This window comes from Hirundo rustica, chromosome 4 (assembly GCF_015227805.2).
Source record: "Hirundo rustica isolate bHirRus1 chromosome 4, bHirRus1.pri.v3, whole genome shotgun sequence".
NCBI classification, from domain to species: Eukaryota; Metazoa; Chordata; class Aves; order Passeriformes; family Hirundinidae; genus Hirundo; species Hirundo rustica.
This window is the reverse complement of record NC_053453.1, coordinates 71,884,800-71,900,380: the sequence shown is the minus strand read 5'-3', so window position 1 is coordinate 71,900,380 and position 15,581 is coordinate 71,884,800. Positions and strand designations below refer to the sequence as shown.

At 39.4% G+C, this 15,581-nt stretch overlaps 1 protein-coding gene across 24 annotated transcripts in view; it reads left to right on the top strand.

Annotated features, from left to right (window-relative positions):
* PLEKHA5 (pleckstrin homology domain containing A5) overlaps positions 1-15,581 on the top strand; it is a 158,712-nt gene that overhangs the window by 87,742 nt on the left and 55,389 nt on the right. For all 24 annotated transcript variants that reach the window (XM_058420126.1, XM_040061259.1, XM_040061256.1 and 21 more), the window contains 3 exons: positions 4,778-4,861; positions 5,808-5,928; positions 12,227-12,331. In XM_058420126.1, coding sequence (XP_058276109.1) covers positions 5,821-5,928; positions 12,227-12,331 — 213 coding nt within the window. In that variant the 5' untranslated portion in view covers positions 4,778-4,861; positions 5,808-5,820. The remainder of the gene's footprint in view (positions 1-4,777; positions 4,862-5,807; positions 5,929-12,226; positions 12,332-15,581) is intronic.

The following is a 15,581-nucleotide window of genomic DNA, read 5'->3' as shown; positions in this document are numbered from 1 at the left end:
GTTTGTGTTCCGCCTTTGATGGCCACATTGACAATAGGCAAATGAGAAGGTCTTAGCACTGAGGAACACATAAATAAAGGCTACAAAGAAAAGGCATTGAGAGAAGCTTTGAAGTGGCATCTAGCTTTAATTTGAGTGAGAGAAAACCAGATGTGTGTTTGGGAGTTCTGGCCCAGCTCTTTTTTTTTTTTTTTTAAGAGGATGGGGAGCTCAACCAAATCATTCAATGGAGAGACCCCAAACCAACTGTTTCCACCCTGATACTTTGATCTTTTCTGCCACTTCTGAGTGAACTGCTCTGCTCCAGAGGAAAAACAGTCTAACCCTTCATTTTAACTGTGTGCATCATCCTGTACAACTGGATTACATGGCTCCTTTTTCCACTCCAACTGCGGTTATCGGAGTTAATTTCCTTTTCAATATACTGACAAAGATGATAGCGATTTCAAAGTGGCAGAACTGATGGGAATTTCGATTTGGCTGACTTTCGTAATGTGTGTTAGAACAAAGCATTGGTACGCAGCATTTTGGGTCAGCAGTCCTGAAAACACAAGACAGAATGAAAAGAAACTTGCTTGTGTAGGATTTCTGGTGGCAAGCTCTGCACTGGAATGATGTGCTTAGTTGTTGCTTACAAACACAAATAATAATCTCTCAATGATATATTTGAGGGCTTTATTTATTTTTTTTAAGTAGTCCTTGGATCACATTAAACCAAAACAAAAATATTGCTGTTGACTGTACATTTAGTGAGTAGATTAAAACTACACAACAAGGGTTTTTTTGAACATGTCTAGGAAATAAGTAAAATAATCCTGCCTTCTAAAGGGATTAAGAGCCTCAAAGGACGGAAAGGAGAAAGAGAATAGATAAGAAGGCAAATAACATGAGTCAAATTCAAGGGTACTGTCATTTCTAACCTGAACAGGATAAATCCTTTTGCTCTGAGGGCTTATCCGTGTGCCAGCACTAGGCTACCTTATAAATTATGCCAAAGCTTGCAGTTTTCAGAGGAAGGGATTGGACTGGAGAAGTTTGAAAATTCTGGAGAAAAGGGGTCAAGTTAAGTTGGTGCTGTTATGTTGGGATCAGCTGTCTTGCACTGAAATATCTAAAAATGGACCTTCCACCCATGTGAGGCTGTTTTGGTGTGGTTAGGGTTGTATGTTTTCATATTTATTGTTGCTTTGGTTTAATTTGCTTTTGATTCTTTTATGGTAGGTATAAAACCTCTACTGTAATCAAGCACAGAATATTATCTTGATACATGCAGGAACAATGCTTTATTTTGCATTGAAATGCTTCTCTCATGTCATCTTAGTGTAGATTTCTGGAGCCCAGCACATTCCAGTAGCAAATATTAATGGGGAATAGTTTGTGCCACAAAACAAGTCTGGAGAGTATGCTCATGAATAATAATGAAATAAACAGGGAATTTTTTCCTGTCTTTGTCTCTAGTGTTTAGCAAGCATGCCGTTGGATCCTAAAATAGTAAGGGTCAGTTATGGCCTTCAGTAGAAGTGCAGAAGACTTTGTGTATGGTTATACTGTGTTCTCAAAACATGGGAAAAGCAGGGGAGAAGGAAGAGGCTGTGTCTCTGCATAAGTAAAAAGTAACACACTGGCTTCCAGCTGGCTGTGTCAAAGTGAATCACTCTTTTACCATATATAAAAGTACAGATGTATAAATATGCAGAGTTCAACTCTGAATTACGCATTGGACTTGGTATAAAGTGGAAGTTACAGCTGTCAGTAATAAAAAAAGGGGTTTTTTTGCTTTATTTCCCCTGAGATTTGTTGATGATGTATAGATTATCGTAGTATAATAAAGGAAATTCTAAGTGTGTGTGTGTATGTACCCAGAAATTTATAGATAACAACTGTGTAAATTGGATGTTGTTAATCGTGAATATCAAACTGTAGCTTGGTTTGAATAAAACTCCCTGTACTCTGCAAAGTGGAGTTTAAAACAAATGCTTTAACCTACTGCTATGTGGGAGGGTTATGACAATAATTATCAAGCTTCACTACACCTTGCACAAGTATTTTGAGGAGCCTTGTCAAAATACCAGCTAAATTACTGCCAAAAATGCAGTAATGAGATGAGTAATGAAAAAGTTTCCAAATGGAAGTATTTAAAATCTATTCATCCAGTTAGACATATTTACAGTCATCACTCTTAGTTGCACAAGCTGAATTTCCAGTGTTCAAACATGGGATTTCATTTGTTTCTAAGCTGAAGGGAAAGAAAAGCCCGTTTTCCCTTTGCCTTGCCCTTTTCGAAGGAAGTGACTATGCAATTCTAGAAGGCAAGCACTGTACAATCCACAGGAGCGTGGTTCATGTCTGTGATACGTTTTCTGCCTTTTTTATGTCATCTCAGCTATTTCCTGTACATCTCAACATCTGTGTGACCAGTGAGGAAAACCGTGTTTTGTTCAAGGGTTTTTTGGTGGTTTTGGAACGCTAACTTGATGCTTGACTCAAACCTGAAGGAAACTGTTCTTGAATACTGCTTCCTCTGCTCTGCTCCCTCACTTTTCCTCCCTCTCCCTTCTTTTCCTCCTGGTTTTCCCCACTGCAGTCCTTGAGGGTGGCCTCTTGCTGTATCATCCCAAAACACGGGATGTGCCTCCTCTCGGGTGGACCTGAGTATTTCTGGTCGCTGAGCTGAAGTCCTGATCCACTTATTTCCACATTTATAGATGTCAGCTCACAGTCACCTGTCAAGGTTTAATGAGAATGAGAAGGCAACATTTTGGAAAAGCATTTTGGCCGGCTCATCTCCAAAGTTTGGGTGATTTTTTTTTTTCACTTTGGTGTGAGAGTTTCTGAAGTGTCAGAGGGGAAAAAAAAAAAAAAAAAAAAAAAAAAGGTTTTGGAAGGGAAGAAAAAGAGAACTCACAAAATAAAAAAACACCTGACCAAGGAAACCTGGATGCTTCCTCAGGAATGTTTTGAATCCAAATTCTCTTTAATCTGGGCCACTTTCCTTGAGAGGCGTTGTATGACCAGGGCAGTCAGGAATGGCACAGAGTGTCCTCGGAGTGTCTCTTTCCTGTCTCCTCATTGCAATAGATACATTTCTGCAACAACAGCTTCTTCAGGGGCTAAACTTAGAAATCTGCTGAATTTAGTAGGAAGATAAAGTACTGGCAATTGCCAGCTCATCAGTTAAGCTCTGTAACATAGTCTCTCCATTTAGGCATTAGCAGGTTTCTAAAATCCCAGTAGAGGAAGTGCAAAGAATTGGGCTGTCTTTCTAATCTTGCACTCTAGGTTTATGAAGGCTTATCCATTCATTCACTATGAAAGTAGTGTGGATTTTTTATTAGGCTTTTATTCGGAGGCAACTTGTAATCAATAATGCTCTATAATTGCAAACTGTTATGATCCAAAGAATTTTATTTTAAAACGGAGAATGTTAAGGTAGTCTTGTTAAATTCAGGTGTTTTTACGAAGCAGGAAGGGTGGAAAGCGTGACATGCATGAGATGAGCTGTGCTTCGTAGTTTTGAAAGTTCAGATGGTTAAATGGATAGGCAGTAAAAGAAGTAGTGTTAAGGATGAAGTGGCTCTAGAGATCGTCTAGTCCGACCCCTCTGCTGAAGCAGGCTCACCTAGAGCAGGTTTTGAATCTCTCCAGAGGAAGCTCCACAGCCTCTCTGGGCTGTTGCAGTGCTCAGTCACCCTCACAGAACTTTTTCCTCATATTCAGTGGAGCTGGCTGTGTTTCAGTCTGTGCCCCTGGCGCTGGGCACCACTGACGAGAGCCTGGCCCCGTGCCCTTGGCACCCACCTTTCAGATGTGTGGATGCATTGATGGGATCCCCTCTGAACCATCTTTTCTCCAGGCTAAACAAGCCCAGCTTCCTCAGCCTTTCCTCCCAGGAGAGATGCTCCAGTCCCTCATCCTCTCCACAGCCCTGCGCTGAACCTTCTCCTTGTCTTTGCTGATCTGGGAAGCCCAGAATGATCCCTTCCTTTCTCTTCCTTCCCTTCCTTTGGGGAAGGGAGGACTGAAAGACTCAAATCCAGACATTTCTTTCCTGTGTGGCAGCAGCTGATAGTTGTTGAATTTGGGCAATTTCTTCCAGGCTGTGGGAGCTGCTGCGATCTGTCAGGATCTGCAGTTCAGGGGCATGAGCTGACGCAAAGGGAGCATTTTTGTGCTGCTGGGGGTGAAGCTCAGCCACTGGAAGGAATTTCTGAGCAGCACCCTGAATTTAAAAGTCACCTGCAAAAGTAGAACTGTGACTGCGACCCCTCACTCTTATTCCAGTCACTGAATATTTATCTGTAATATTGGAAATTTTATGTATCTTCATGTCCTGAGGATGCAGATAATTGCTTTTATCCTTACAGAGCAGTTATATATATCTCATGTTCTATTTGTCCCTGTCCAGCTGAAATCTTGTTTATGAGTATATAAAGTCATAGCTGAAGTGAATTATCAATGTTCATATATGAACTAAAAGCACTTTTACTGTTTCTAAAATTCAAAATGGTTACCAACCAATGTTTTCTATCTCTTCAGAATATTAATGAGGATTCTTCATTCATTCTCATCCTTGTTCTTTGTGTGTATGTGTGTGTGTGTATATATATATGTATATATATCTATATATATGCATTTGTGAGTGTGTACACTTATGTTGTTATTTGCCATGATGAAATATCCTTAATTGTTTTCACTGAACTGATGTACAGGATTTACATAATTGAGCTGGAAAATCAAAACTTATTGCCTAATACTTTTCTTTCTTTCTCTTTCACAGTCATAATGAACGAAAAGTAACCTGCAAACATCCAGTGACAGGACAGCCATCACAGGACAACTGTATTTTTGTTGTGAATGAGCAGTAAGTGCCTTCTGTTTCACTCTCTAAAACACAAGTTTTAAAGCCCATTAATAATGAAGTAAGATTCAGTGATTACTAGTGGCAATATTTATTTTTTCTAGGTCAGATCAACATGTAGATAGTTCTACTTGCTTAAATTACTTGAAAGTAATGATAAATATTTTATATTTAAGATATAAACCATAGCTTGAATTAGTTATATGATAGAAATGCATCACATTTATGCACTGTATGAATTTTCTCTTGTCACTTTAGTTACGCTGTAATTTTAGTTAACAACCTAGATATTATATAAAAATCCAATAAACTTCCAGAAAGGGATAAATTTTATAATCACGGAGGGACAATCATGAGCTGTTAATCTATAATGCTTTGCCTGATGGTTTCTCCTCAACTGAGTATTTCCTTGGCCAGTTGGGACATTTTCAGAATCACTGGATAATAACTGGGATTTGCTGCTTTTGCATTAGAACACAATAATGCAAGAAAATCTGCATGGAGCTCATACCTGACCTCAAGATTTTATTGGTGTCTGGCTTCTGGGTGTCCTACTCGCCACCATTGCTGCAACACATTTCACGGTGGCTCGAGTGAAAACCATCGGAATTTACCAAATTTCACCTGTTCTCACCCAAGTGGGGCAGAGCCAGATGGGGCCATTGGAGAGCATTTCTTCCCATTTCCATCTCATGCTCATACCTGTCTTTTTCCCTCCCACCAACACCTTGCCTTAATAGAGAAACTCTATTTTTAAGCAACATCTGAAAATCCATCTGTAATAGATTGGAGTTTAAAACACAGTGCAGGTAACTCTGCAATGAAGTGTGAATTGCTTTCAGATTGGAAAAGTAGGACACAGGCTGTACAAGGCTACATCTAGGGGTGCTTTTTATTAGCAGTGTGCACACACAGCATGTTCTAGTGCTATTACATATTCTATTTTCAGGACTGCTGCAGCAATGTCATCTGAAGAAAAGAAGGAGCGACCAGTAAGCATGATATGTGAAGCAACTAACTATAATCTGACATCAGATTATGCTGCTCATCCAATGAGCCCTGTGGGCAGAGTAAGTCTTTATGTCCAAATAAATTAGAACTAAAATAATTCAGTTATTCCACAAGGTACGAGACAGTGCTATGTGTTAGTATTCCACTGAAAAAGAGAAACAAAGCTTATATATTTTTCAGGGCACTCGACTCTTTCCACGTTTAAATTGGAAACTGAAGTGTCTCCAACAAATTATCATTGTAGCTGTAATTTTTATCAGGTGTCTCAGGTCTTATGACTTGCACGTACTTAAATTGACCTTTCTGATCTGTGTGGACAGTAAAACCTTGAGTGACTGATGAGGCATCTGGGGCCAGCATTGTTGTAGAAATGGCTCCATCACAAGTGATTGCCTGGATGTCTCCAGGTAAAACAGAGAGAGCAGGTTGGAATTATGTGCGAGAAGTAGTTGTGAGAGAGGTGGGAGGTGACCCTGTGCTAAACAGCAGATGACATTGGACCAGAAGCAGAAGTCCTGGCTTCCTAGAAAAATTCCTGGTAAATGTTTAGGAGAGTCCTAGCACCAGCTTAATTCATGTTTTACTTCTCCATTCACCCAGTTTCTCAGAAGGTTAAGGTACATCCCCAGGTGTTCTTAATATCCAATAAACATAAAAGTTTATTGGATAAAACTGATGAGCCTATTATGTGTGGGTGGGGTTTTTTTTTGCTTGTTTGCTTTTTAAATTTTCAGCTTTCCTGAGAGAGAAGTGCACTTGATACAAAATTAGGAAGTTCCTTAGGTTCTCTAGGAGACCAAGGAAACAGCTTTGATCAGTGATGACAGACAAGAGCTGTCATCTGTTGTACCCAGTAGTTAACAGTTAAACAAGGGGGAAAACCCTATACTTTATCTAGTCATTGAAAATGTTAACCCTGAGAAGTGCTTTTTCAGCAGATTAATCCAGCCTGCAAGGGAAAAATAAACTTTGGAATGTGTTCCAACTGAGCAAATTCCTTAATGTCAGAAACTTGGATTGAAATAATTGACTTAAGATGTGGTAAGAAACATTGCAAGGTTCCTTTTAGTGCATTTTGGAAACTTTTTGTTGTTTTAAATATCTCATGAGACAGGCAGAATTCTTGACCTACGTTAGAAAACTGTTATTTAATGAGAAAAGTGTCTTAATCTATTAATGTTGCTGGGGGGAAAAATAGAGAGTCACAGATGTATTATGAACAGTAACAAAATCCATCTCAACTTTCATATGGTCATGTTTAAGTCCATGCAGGAAAACCAGTTTAAAATGCAACAAACTAGAAAACCCCCAAACAACAACAGCAAGAAATAAACTCAAAACCAGCCAAACCCTAAAACAACCAAGCAAGCAAAAAACCCAAGGTCATTTCTTGTTAGAGTCATAACAGTGATGTAGAATGCAATAATTACGTGGCTAGGTCACTCAAAATCCGTTTTCTGGGAAGCAGTCTCAGGTTAAATATGCAAAATTAATTACAATTTAGGAGCATGTTTCTTATATTTTTCACACTTTCAAAAGAGAAGTTGAAAATGCCCTTTAGCCTAGTGTTTGTTTCATAGTCTTCAAGAAGGAAGTTGAGATTTCTATGGCCCAGTTACTGTGATTTCTTTTACTTTCACTGATTAATGACAGTTTAGTATCCTGTGAAAATATTTTGAAAAAATAGACTGCTGTCCTATTTTTCATTCCTCCTGTTCCAGCTGTTTAAATACACTTTAAATATTAATATGATTATTGTGGCTGCGTGTGTAATTACTGTACATCAGTTTTCAGATGTGAATTTGTCTGAATTAGTGCAACACCATTTCAAAAGCTTTGTTTTAGGGGAGCTGAATGCTGGCAAAGTGGAACCACAGCAAATATCAGTCTGCCTTCTCTGGCAGCTGCTCGAGGATAACGAGTTGAATCCTTTCTGAAGATGACTGTACAGAAATAGTCCATGGGTTGTACCTGGATACAAAACTGATTTTTTTCTGTGTTTTTACTCATGTCTTCAAACAGTAGAGCCTGAAATTCTTAACTTTCGAATATAATAGATTTTTTATATATATATATATCTATATATATATAGCCTGGTGTGTTGTAGCATAATAAAACAGGAATAAAATGTTGGTGAGGGAAGTTACAGAGAATTAATTACAGAGGAGAAGGATGCTTCATATGGTTGCCAAAGGAATTTCTTAGGTGGTTTTTGTTTTCTGAGATAACTCATGACCACACCTGATGTTGGAATGTAATGGGGATTACAAGGATAGAAAGTTTGGGGTGCAACTAAAGTTTCAGACAGTTAAGGGGTATAGGAGAAGGTTCTTCCTTGCATTAATGTTAATTGATGCCAGATAGATATGGAACTTAGAGAAGTTTCTATTTTGTGTCTGAAAGACTCTCTGAAGTTGCTGACCAGAGGCTGATACGAGTTGAGGCAAAAAATCAGTTCCTGCCCAGTAAAGGTCTTAATTCTAATCTTCCTTTCCCACTGTGTACATGAGGGGGGCCAAATAACAAATTACAGCTCTGTTAAGTGCTGCTTATTTCCTGTCAGCTTGAAGTGTATTTCCAAACATGAAGCCACTAGCACAGACCCCTGGCTGTGAAACCCCACAGGCTTCAGACTGCTACAGAAGTATTTATTTTCATCTCTCTGCAGAATTAAGAAATTGTTTTTGTAGTTGTCCTTTTTTTTTTTTTTTTTTTTAATCTTATTTTTCTTCCTGCTGTTAAAATCGCTACCTGGACAAACAGGATTATATGTCATAAATTGCTTTTTAATGAGTAAAGCCGGTCACAGTACCAGTCACCCTCCGTGGTTCAGATCTGCTGCTCTTCATTGCTGTCCTGATTATCCAGCAGAAGGAGGTGAACACTTTTCTCACAGAAAGTGGTGAGGAGTGTCAGCCCAGGACAGCTGATGAGGCGAGCTGGGATGTTTCCCAGTGCTCATAAATATTAATCAGTTTGTTTCAAGCTGTTTCAATCCAGCCCAGCTTTGAGTGGCTAGTGTAGGTGTAGCCATACAGCTCTGCTCAGGATGCAGGTTAGCTGGAAATTTTGGATTAATGATGCTGAGGTTCATTAGCAGACAGCACAGTGAACAGGAGGGCTGTGAAGGGCATTGGTGCTCAGAGCTGAACGTCTGCGCTGTGTTTTCATTTTGGTTTATGCTCAGACCAGTCCAGTAGCGCTCCTCGTGCATCTTAGGTTTTTAGTCCTGCCTAAATAGAATCCGGTTTGCTTTATTAAGCAAACCAAAGCACACTTAAGAGTGAACGATTTGGAGCAACCTCCTGGTCCAAGCTAAAATGCTGAGGCAGAAACCCACTCAGCTCATGGAAAAAGGCAGCGCTGCAAGGCACTGAAATTACCCACAAAATCCAGAAAGTAGCATCATGTTGTTTTGTGGTTTGGAAGATAATGTAAGCCTTGAAGACCGTAAACATATTTTTAAGCAGAAGTTGAAAGTAATAAAGATACAGATTTGTACTCTCTGAGTTTACATGCAGAAAATTTCCTTATTAGCAAGGTTCTCAACCTATGTTTTTCAAATCTACTTGCAATAAATTTAATGTTAATTAATGACTATTTTGAAACTGGGAAAGGAGCCTCACATAAATCCTGTGTTTTTCTACCAGCTAAGCAGAGAGAAAAGCCACTTGCAGGGTGATGAAACGTGCAGCCCCAGATGCTGACTACTCTGTTGCGCAGAGTTCAAAACCCTGCTGGGTGTTTGTTTTTTCAGTTTTGCAAAACAGTCAATATCACTGGCTGGACATCCTGGCTTCTTTTCTCAGTCCTGGATTCGTGCAGGGTTCTTCTCCCGCGGGATCTGATTTTGGAGGCATCTGAGTTGCTGGGACTGTGCCTTCGAATGGCTCAGATGGTGCCAGGTGTGACTCTGAATTTTACTTGCTCTGTTACCTTGTGCACCTTCCAGCAAGTGATTAGTGGTTGGATCATTCATTCACTATCCTTCCTTTCTTTTTGCCTTCTCCAGGAAATGGGCAATATGTCCAGAGAAACTGATTTTTTTTTTTTTTTTTTTTTTTTTTTTTTTTTTTTTTTTTTTTGTGCCATAGGGTAAAAAGTACTTGAACCCTTTCAGTTCTTATTTTTTCCCCGTCATAGTTTGAGATAATTAGTTTTGTATGAGAGGCCATGGGAGCCCAGGCACAGCAAGAGGAGGAGGTGATCTAAAGTCTGAGAACTCATAATTAGTTCATCTACTCACCTCCAGTGTTTCAAAATCCCAAAATACTCATTGTCTTAAGGTTCAGAGTTTGTCGTGAAGTTATTCTCTTTATGCAGCGTGTGGCAAACAAGTCATCTAAAGTGTTCTCTGTATTATCTAAAATTAGAAAGCACTTGTGATGCTGCATTTAATTGAAGGAAGTTTGTGTTCACAGCTGATAGGATGTAACCCATTAAAACTTCGCTGTTAGCTCAGTGAAATTGGAGTCAATGCAGGTTTTTAGCAGACCTACCTTAGAGAGAGCTGCCTAAATTATCTGAATTTCTTAGACTTGACATAAGTGGTTGGTTGTCTTCAGAAGCATCCTTAAGACATTAGCTATTTTTACAAGTATAGGAATTCTGGAGCACTCTTGAGGGGTTTTGAACCTTTAATACCTAATGTTAGAGTAGGTGTGAGTGCTAGAAATTATTTCTGATCAGTGTTAGCAGAGCTTTTGTGTGATATGCCAATACAGCAGTCATACAGGTTCACAGAGAGAGGTGTAGCTCACTTTATAACTGGATTATTATATGTTCTTTGTTATGTATTCCTTTTTCACGGCTGGCTGTCATTATTCTCTTGGCTCCTTACAAATCTTTGTCCATTTTGCACTGATACAGTTCTTCAGAAGAAAATATGGAGGTTTTTTACTTTTAATTAGGTTTTCAGCTGCTTGCGCTGTCTTGCTTTTCAGAACTGAGTCAAATTCTGTATCTCCAAGGGAAATTAAAAGCACTCTGTTTTTATATTGCCTGATGAATCTTGCAAAAAAGAAATATAAAATGTATTTTGTGTTGTAGACTCTAAGCAAGCACACACAGTTTTTGTGATGTTATTATTATTATTATTTGCCCAGCAATGTTGCATTCTTCAGTTAATAGCATCGTTGACAAAAGCTGCATATAATTTTAAATCAAGTTCTCAGTTTATGGTTTTTAACCTACTGTGGGACTCTGTCTGAAGCATGTGTAAAACCCAGCATAGTTCTGTGATGTGTATTGAGAGAATTTCCACAGAGAAACCCCACATCCTCATTTGCAACAAACACCTGAGTGCTGGTTTGGCATTCCTCCTTTAGGAATTTTGCATAACCTCATGATTAGTCTCAGCAGCAGAGATAGGGAAGCTGAAACACAGGATTATATTTATATTGTCTCAATCCAAAGGGTGGATTTGAAACAGAGACATGAATGCAGCTTTAAAAACTTACTTGAACTTTACTTCTGCACAGGAGTGGACTTTGCTCTTCACATCTCGTGGTGTCTGAGGCAGCAGCTCTTAAAGAATTTAAAACACAAGTAAATGTTCAGCTCCTTTAGTTGCAGAACAAACTTTCTAAATGTAGGCTGAGAAGAATGGAGTGTGACTTGGCAAAGCACTGCAGGTTTCTTTGTGCCTTTTCCAGTTTCTTTTGGTTATTCAAGTAGAAGGATGAAATCTAAAATGCTTTGGTTTTCCTACTTCTCTGAATCATACGTGGTCATTGCAAAATGGTAAAAAGCAACAGCTGATAGGAGCTCTGGAGTTTTATGGAAAGGTTTCTAAGTAGACTTTAGTGCAAGCAAGTAAAATAATGAATGTTCAAACCATCCAAGAGATCACAGAACAAAGAAAGAATATTAAAAAATTAGTTTACTTTAGGAAAGGAGGAATTACATCTTGTTGAAATCTGAGCAAGTTTTCATGTGTTAGGTCAGTGTTGGAAGCAGGAAAGAGTGGAATTTCTTGCCCAGGTGATGTAGTTTTTCATAATTAATAATAGTTCTGGGAGTTTACTTCTCTTCCTACAGCTCAGTTGGCTTTCTGCCTACCTTAGAAGATCAGATATGTACTTGGTTGGGTTTTTTCTTGCTTTAAAAAACCCCAAAACAGCTTTTAGTACTTGTCTTGGGATTTGTCTTTATATTCTCTGCAGAAGAAAAGAAAGAAATGCTGAAACCAGCAGAACCATCACAATAATTATTTATCTAAAAAAAGAATAGAGTTTGTGTTCTGCAGTCCCCCAGAGGAACACACAGAAGAAAAAGATCTTAAAGAAAAGAAAAGCATTTTGATTTTTCTGCAGCTATTGATGTCATGGTTTCTTTAACGTGTTCAATTCAATTTAGACATCGCGGTCTTCAAAGAAGGTTCATAATTTTGGCAAGAGATCGAACTCCATAAAGAGAAATCCTAATGCACCAGTTGTCAGACGAGGCTGGCTCTACAAACAGGTACTCATACCCTCCTTACCCTCTTCTTTTTTTTTTTTTCCTCTGGTGTGCGGTACAAAAGACAACCAATTCTATTAAATGCAATGACAGAAATAGCAGAATGAAGCTCTAAACTGTGATCTGCAGTTAATTAACTCCTTGTTGGATATCAGTCTGATATGAATAAGGACATCAGACAAGTAAAGAACGTTGTTAGATTATATACACATGATTGTCTCTAAAAAAACTGAGCAGATGTTGGTAGTAAATAGCTGATTTAATTTCAGGCATGTTGAGATGATGGGACAGAGGTGCATGACCCAGAATTGGGATTTTATGTTTCATTTGTTAGATTATGTATATGTTTTTCTTTTTTCTAAAAGTAATATTTTCAATTAAGAAAAGTATGTGGAGCCATTTCTTCATGTATTTCACATAGGTATGTCTAATTCCTTAATTCAAAGGTAATCATCTTAAAACCTGAGATTATTTTCGGTTTTCCCATGGAGTGTAAACTAATCTGAAGTATGTGCTCTTTACTATTGGGACAGTGTTCTAGCCTGCTGTAGATTTGCTATTCTGCAATACCAGATTACACTTGCACTTGACTGGATTGCAGGAATTCAGAGTGAAGTAGCTTGATCAAAAAAAAAAAAAAAATTTAACAACAAAACCCATTAGGCCATATTAAGAATCTATTTTTAAAATCCACCAAGAACCCTTAAGGACTCATAATTTAAATTCAGCTGAGACAAATGTGTGTATGCAATTTTGATCTACATTGTCATTTACTGTGCCTACTCAGATAGACTGGAATGACCTGTATACATTTCTGGATGCTGGTGATGAGTCAGTTTTTAAAAACTACTCAGATAATAAAATCTACAAGTGTCTGTTTAGTGGAAGATTTTCCCAGGTTTAGACAATCCTGTGGCCTCTACTCTCCTTCAATGCTGAGAGTGAAAAATTCTCACGAAGGTGATTTTGTTGCTGTTTTCTGGGGCGCAGAATTACACAGTTGCCTTGGTTGGAAAGGACCTCATCATAACCTAGCACAACCTCCCCTGCTCAAGCAGGATCATGGCATAGAATCATGGCATGTGCTGAGCTGGCAGGGAAACGTCAGGATCATCGAGTCCAACTGCTGGCCCTGCACAGGACACCCCCAGAATCACACCATGTGCTTGAGACAAGGTTTTGTCCCGCTGGGCTTTGAATATCCTCACAGATGAAGGCTGCACCACAACCTCTCTGGCAACTTGTGACAGTATTTGGCCATTCTCACAGTAAAAAAAACCCTCTGCTCAGGTGGAATTTCATTTTTTCTTTAATTGTGCCCATGGTTTCTTTTCTTGTCCTTTTGCAAAAATTTGGCTTCACATTCTTTAGTCTTTCTTCAGCTGTTTATAGTGATGCGTCCTGAGCTGCTCTCTCCCCAGACTGAACAGTCCCAGGTCTCTCGCCCTGTTTTCATGTGAGAGATGCTTCAGTCTCTCAGTCATCTCTGTGACCCTTTGCTGGGTTCCCTCCAGTATTGTTCACGTTTCTCTAGGGCTGGTGAGCCCCGTGCTGGAGCAGAGAGGAGGGATGTGCTCCCTGCAGCTCTTGGCAGCGCTGCTGATGCAGTTTGGGATGCTGCTGCCCTTCTTTGCCGTGAGGGTGCATTCCTGGCTCGTGATGGTGCATGGGGTTATTCCTCTCCAGATGGAGGACTGAGCATTTCCCTCTGTTGAACCTGAAGAGATCCTTCTCTGTCCAATTTCCCAGCCTGTTGAGTCCCTCTGAATGACAGCACAAGCATCTCTGGAGTATGAGGCACTCCTCATAGCTCTTACTTTGTGCAGACTTGCTGAGGGTGAGCTCTGTGTGCAGCTCATTAATGAAGTTGTTAAATTGTCTTGGCCACGGTATCGACCCCTGGGGCAGACCATGAGGCACAGTTTAAATGCTGTGATGTTTGATTGGTGTCTGTGGGAGAAGGTGCTGCTGTGTGTTTCCATGTTGTAGTGGTCATTGAGAGCCAACTCAGTCAAGAGTTTTATCAACAGGTAGGATCTTCAGAAATGTACAGTGAGAGCTTGTGCAGGTTTCTTTCTGATAATAAAATAACATTTATGTGATCACAGAGAGTGGCGATTCTTGTTTAATTCAGGGTGTGCTGTCTCAATACATGTAATGATCTTCTGTCATTTTTCTGCTAATTTTTAAGTCCAGAGCCAGTTCCTTTTTTGGAAGATGTTTACAGTGAACATACTTTTTCTGAATAATGTTTCCTAGCCAGTGCTTTGGTTTATCCTTTCTTCTTTCAGCTCATTTCCCCCACCCCATAAAGAGCGGAGCTTGAAATACAAGACTAAAAATTATCCTGATTTTTCTTGGGCTGGGGAACTACCCCAAAAACAAACCCACCCCACAGTTTTTTCATTATAGAATCCCTCTTCTTCTGTCACAAAACCTATTTACTACAAGAATACTGCTAATTCACACATCCATTTATTCTTGGAACAGATTAACATATTTATTAAATCTGATTCTACCAAGGATGTGTGTGCTGCAGTGCTCTGGCTTATTTACACTGCAGTAGTGGTGGCAGTCTTTCATTCTGAGCTGTGTGGTGTAAATTGGTTATAAGCATAAAAGAAAATTAAATTGCTGTGAGAATAAACTTTATTTGGGAAAGAAATTTGCTCTAGATATATGAGTGGGTAGTAGAAGACAAAGTTCAGGAGAGAGATTCTTCAGAAAACAAAGAAGGATGTACCTGAAGTGTTACCTTGCTCTTTGAGAGAAAAAAAAGCTTTTTTCCTTTTTTTGTTTGTTTGTTTGTTTTAATTAGTTAAACAGTAGATTGTAATCTCCAGCATGCCTGGAGAAAAGGAGACTCAGAGAGTGCCTCCCTACTCTCTACAGCTGCCTAAGAGGAGGCGGTAGTGAGGTGGAGGCTGGTATCTTCTCCCAGGTGACAAGTGATAAGACAAAAGGAAATAGCCTCAAGTTTTAGGTTGGATATTGGGGAAAAAATTCTTCACCAGAAGGGCTGTCAGGCATTAGAACTGGCTGCCCAGGGAAGTGGTTGGGTCACCAGCCCTGGAGGTGTAATTAGATGTGTCAGTGTGGCATTTGGGGACACGGTTTAGTGGTGAACTCGGCAGTGCAGGGTAACAGTTGGACTCGATGATCTAAATCTAAACTCGATGATCTGCCTTTTCCAACCTGAGCAATTCTGTGATTCTGTTAACTTCAGGCTCCCTGGGTCACAGCCTTTGTTTGC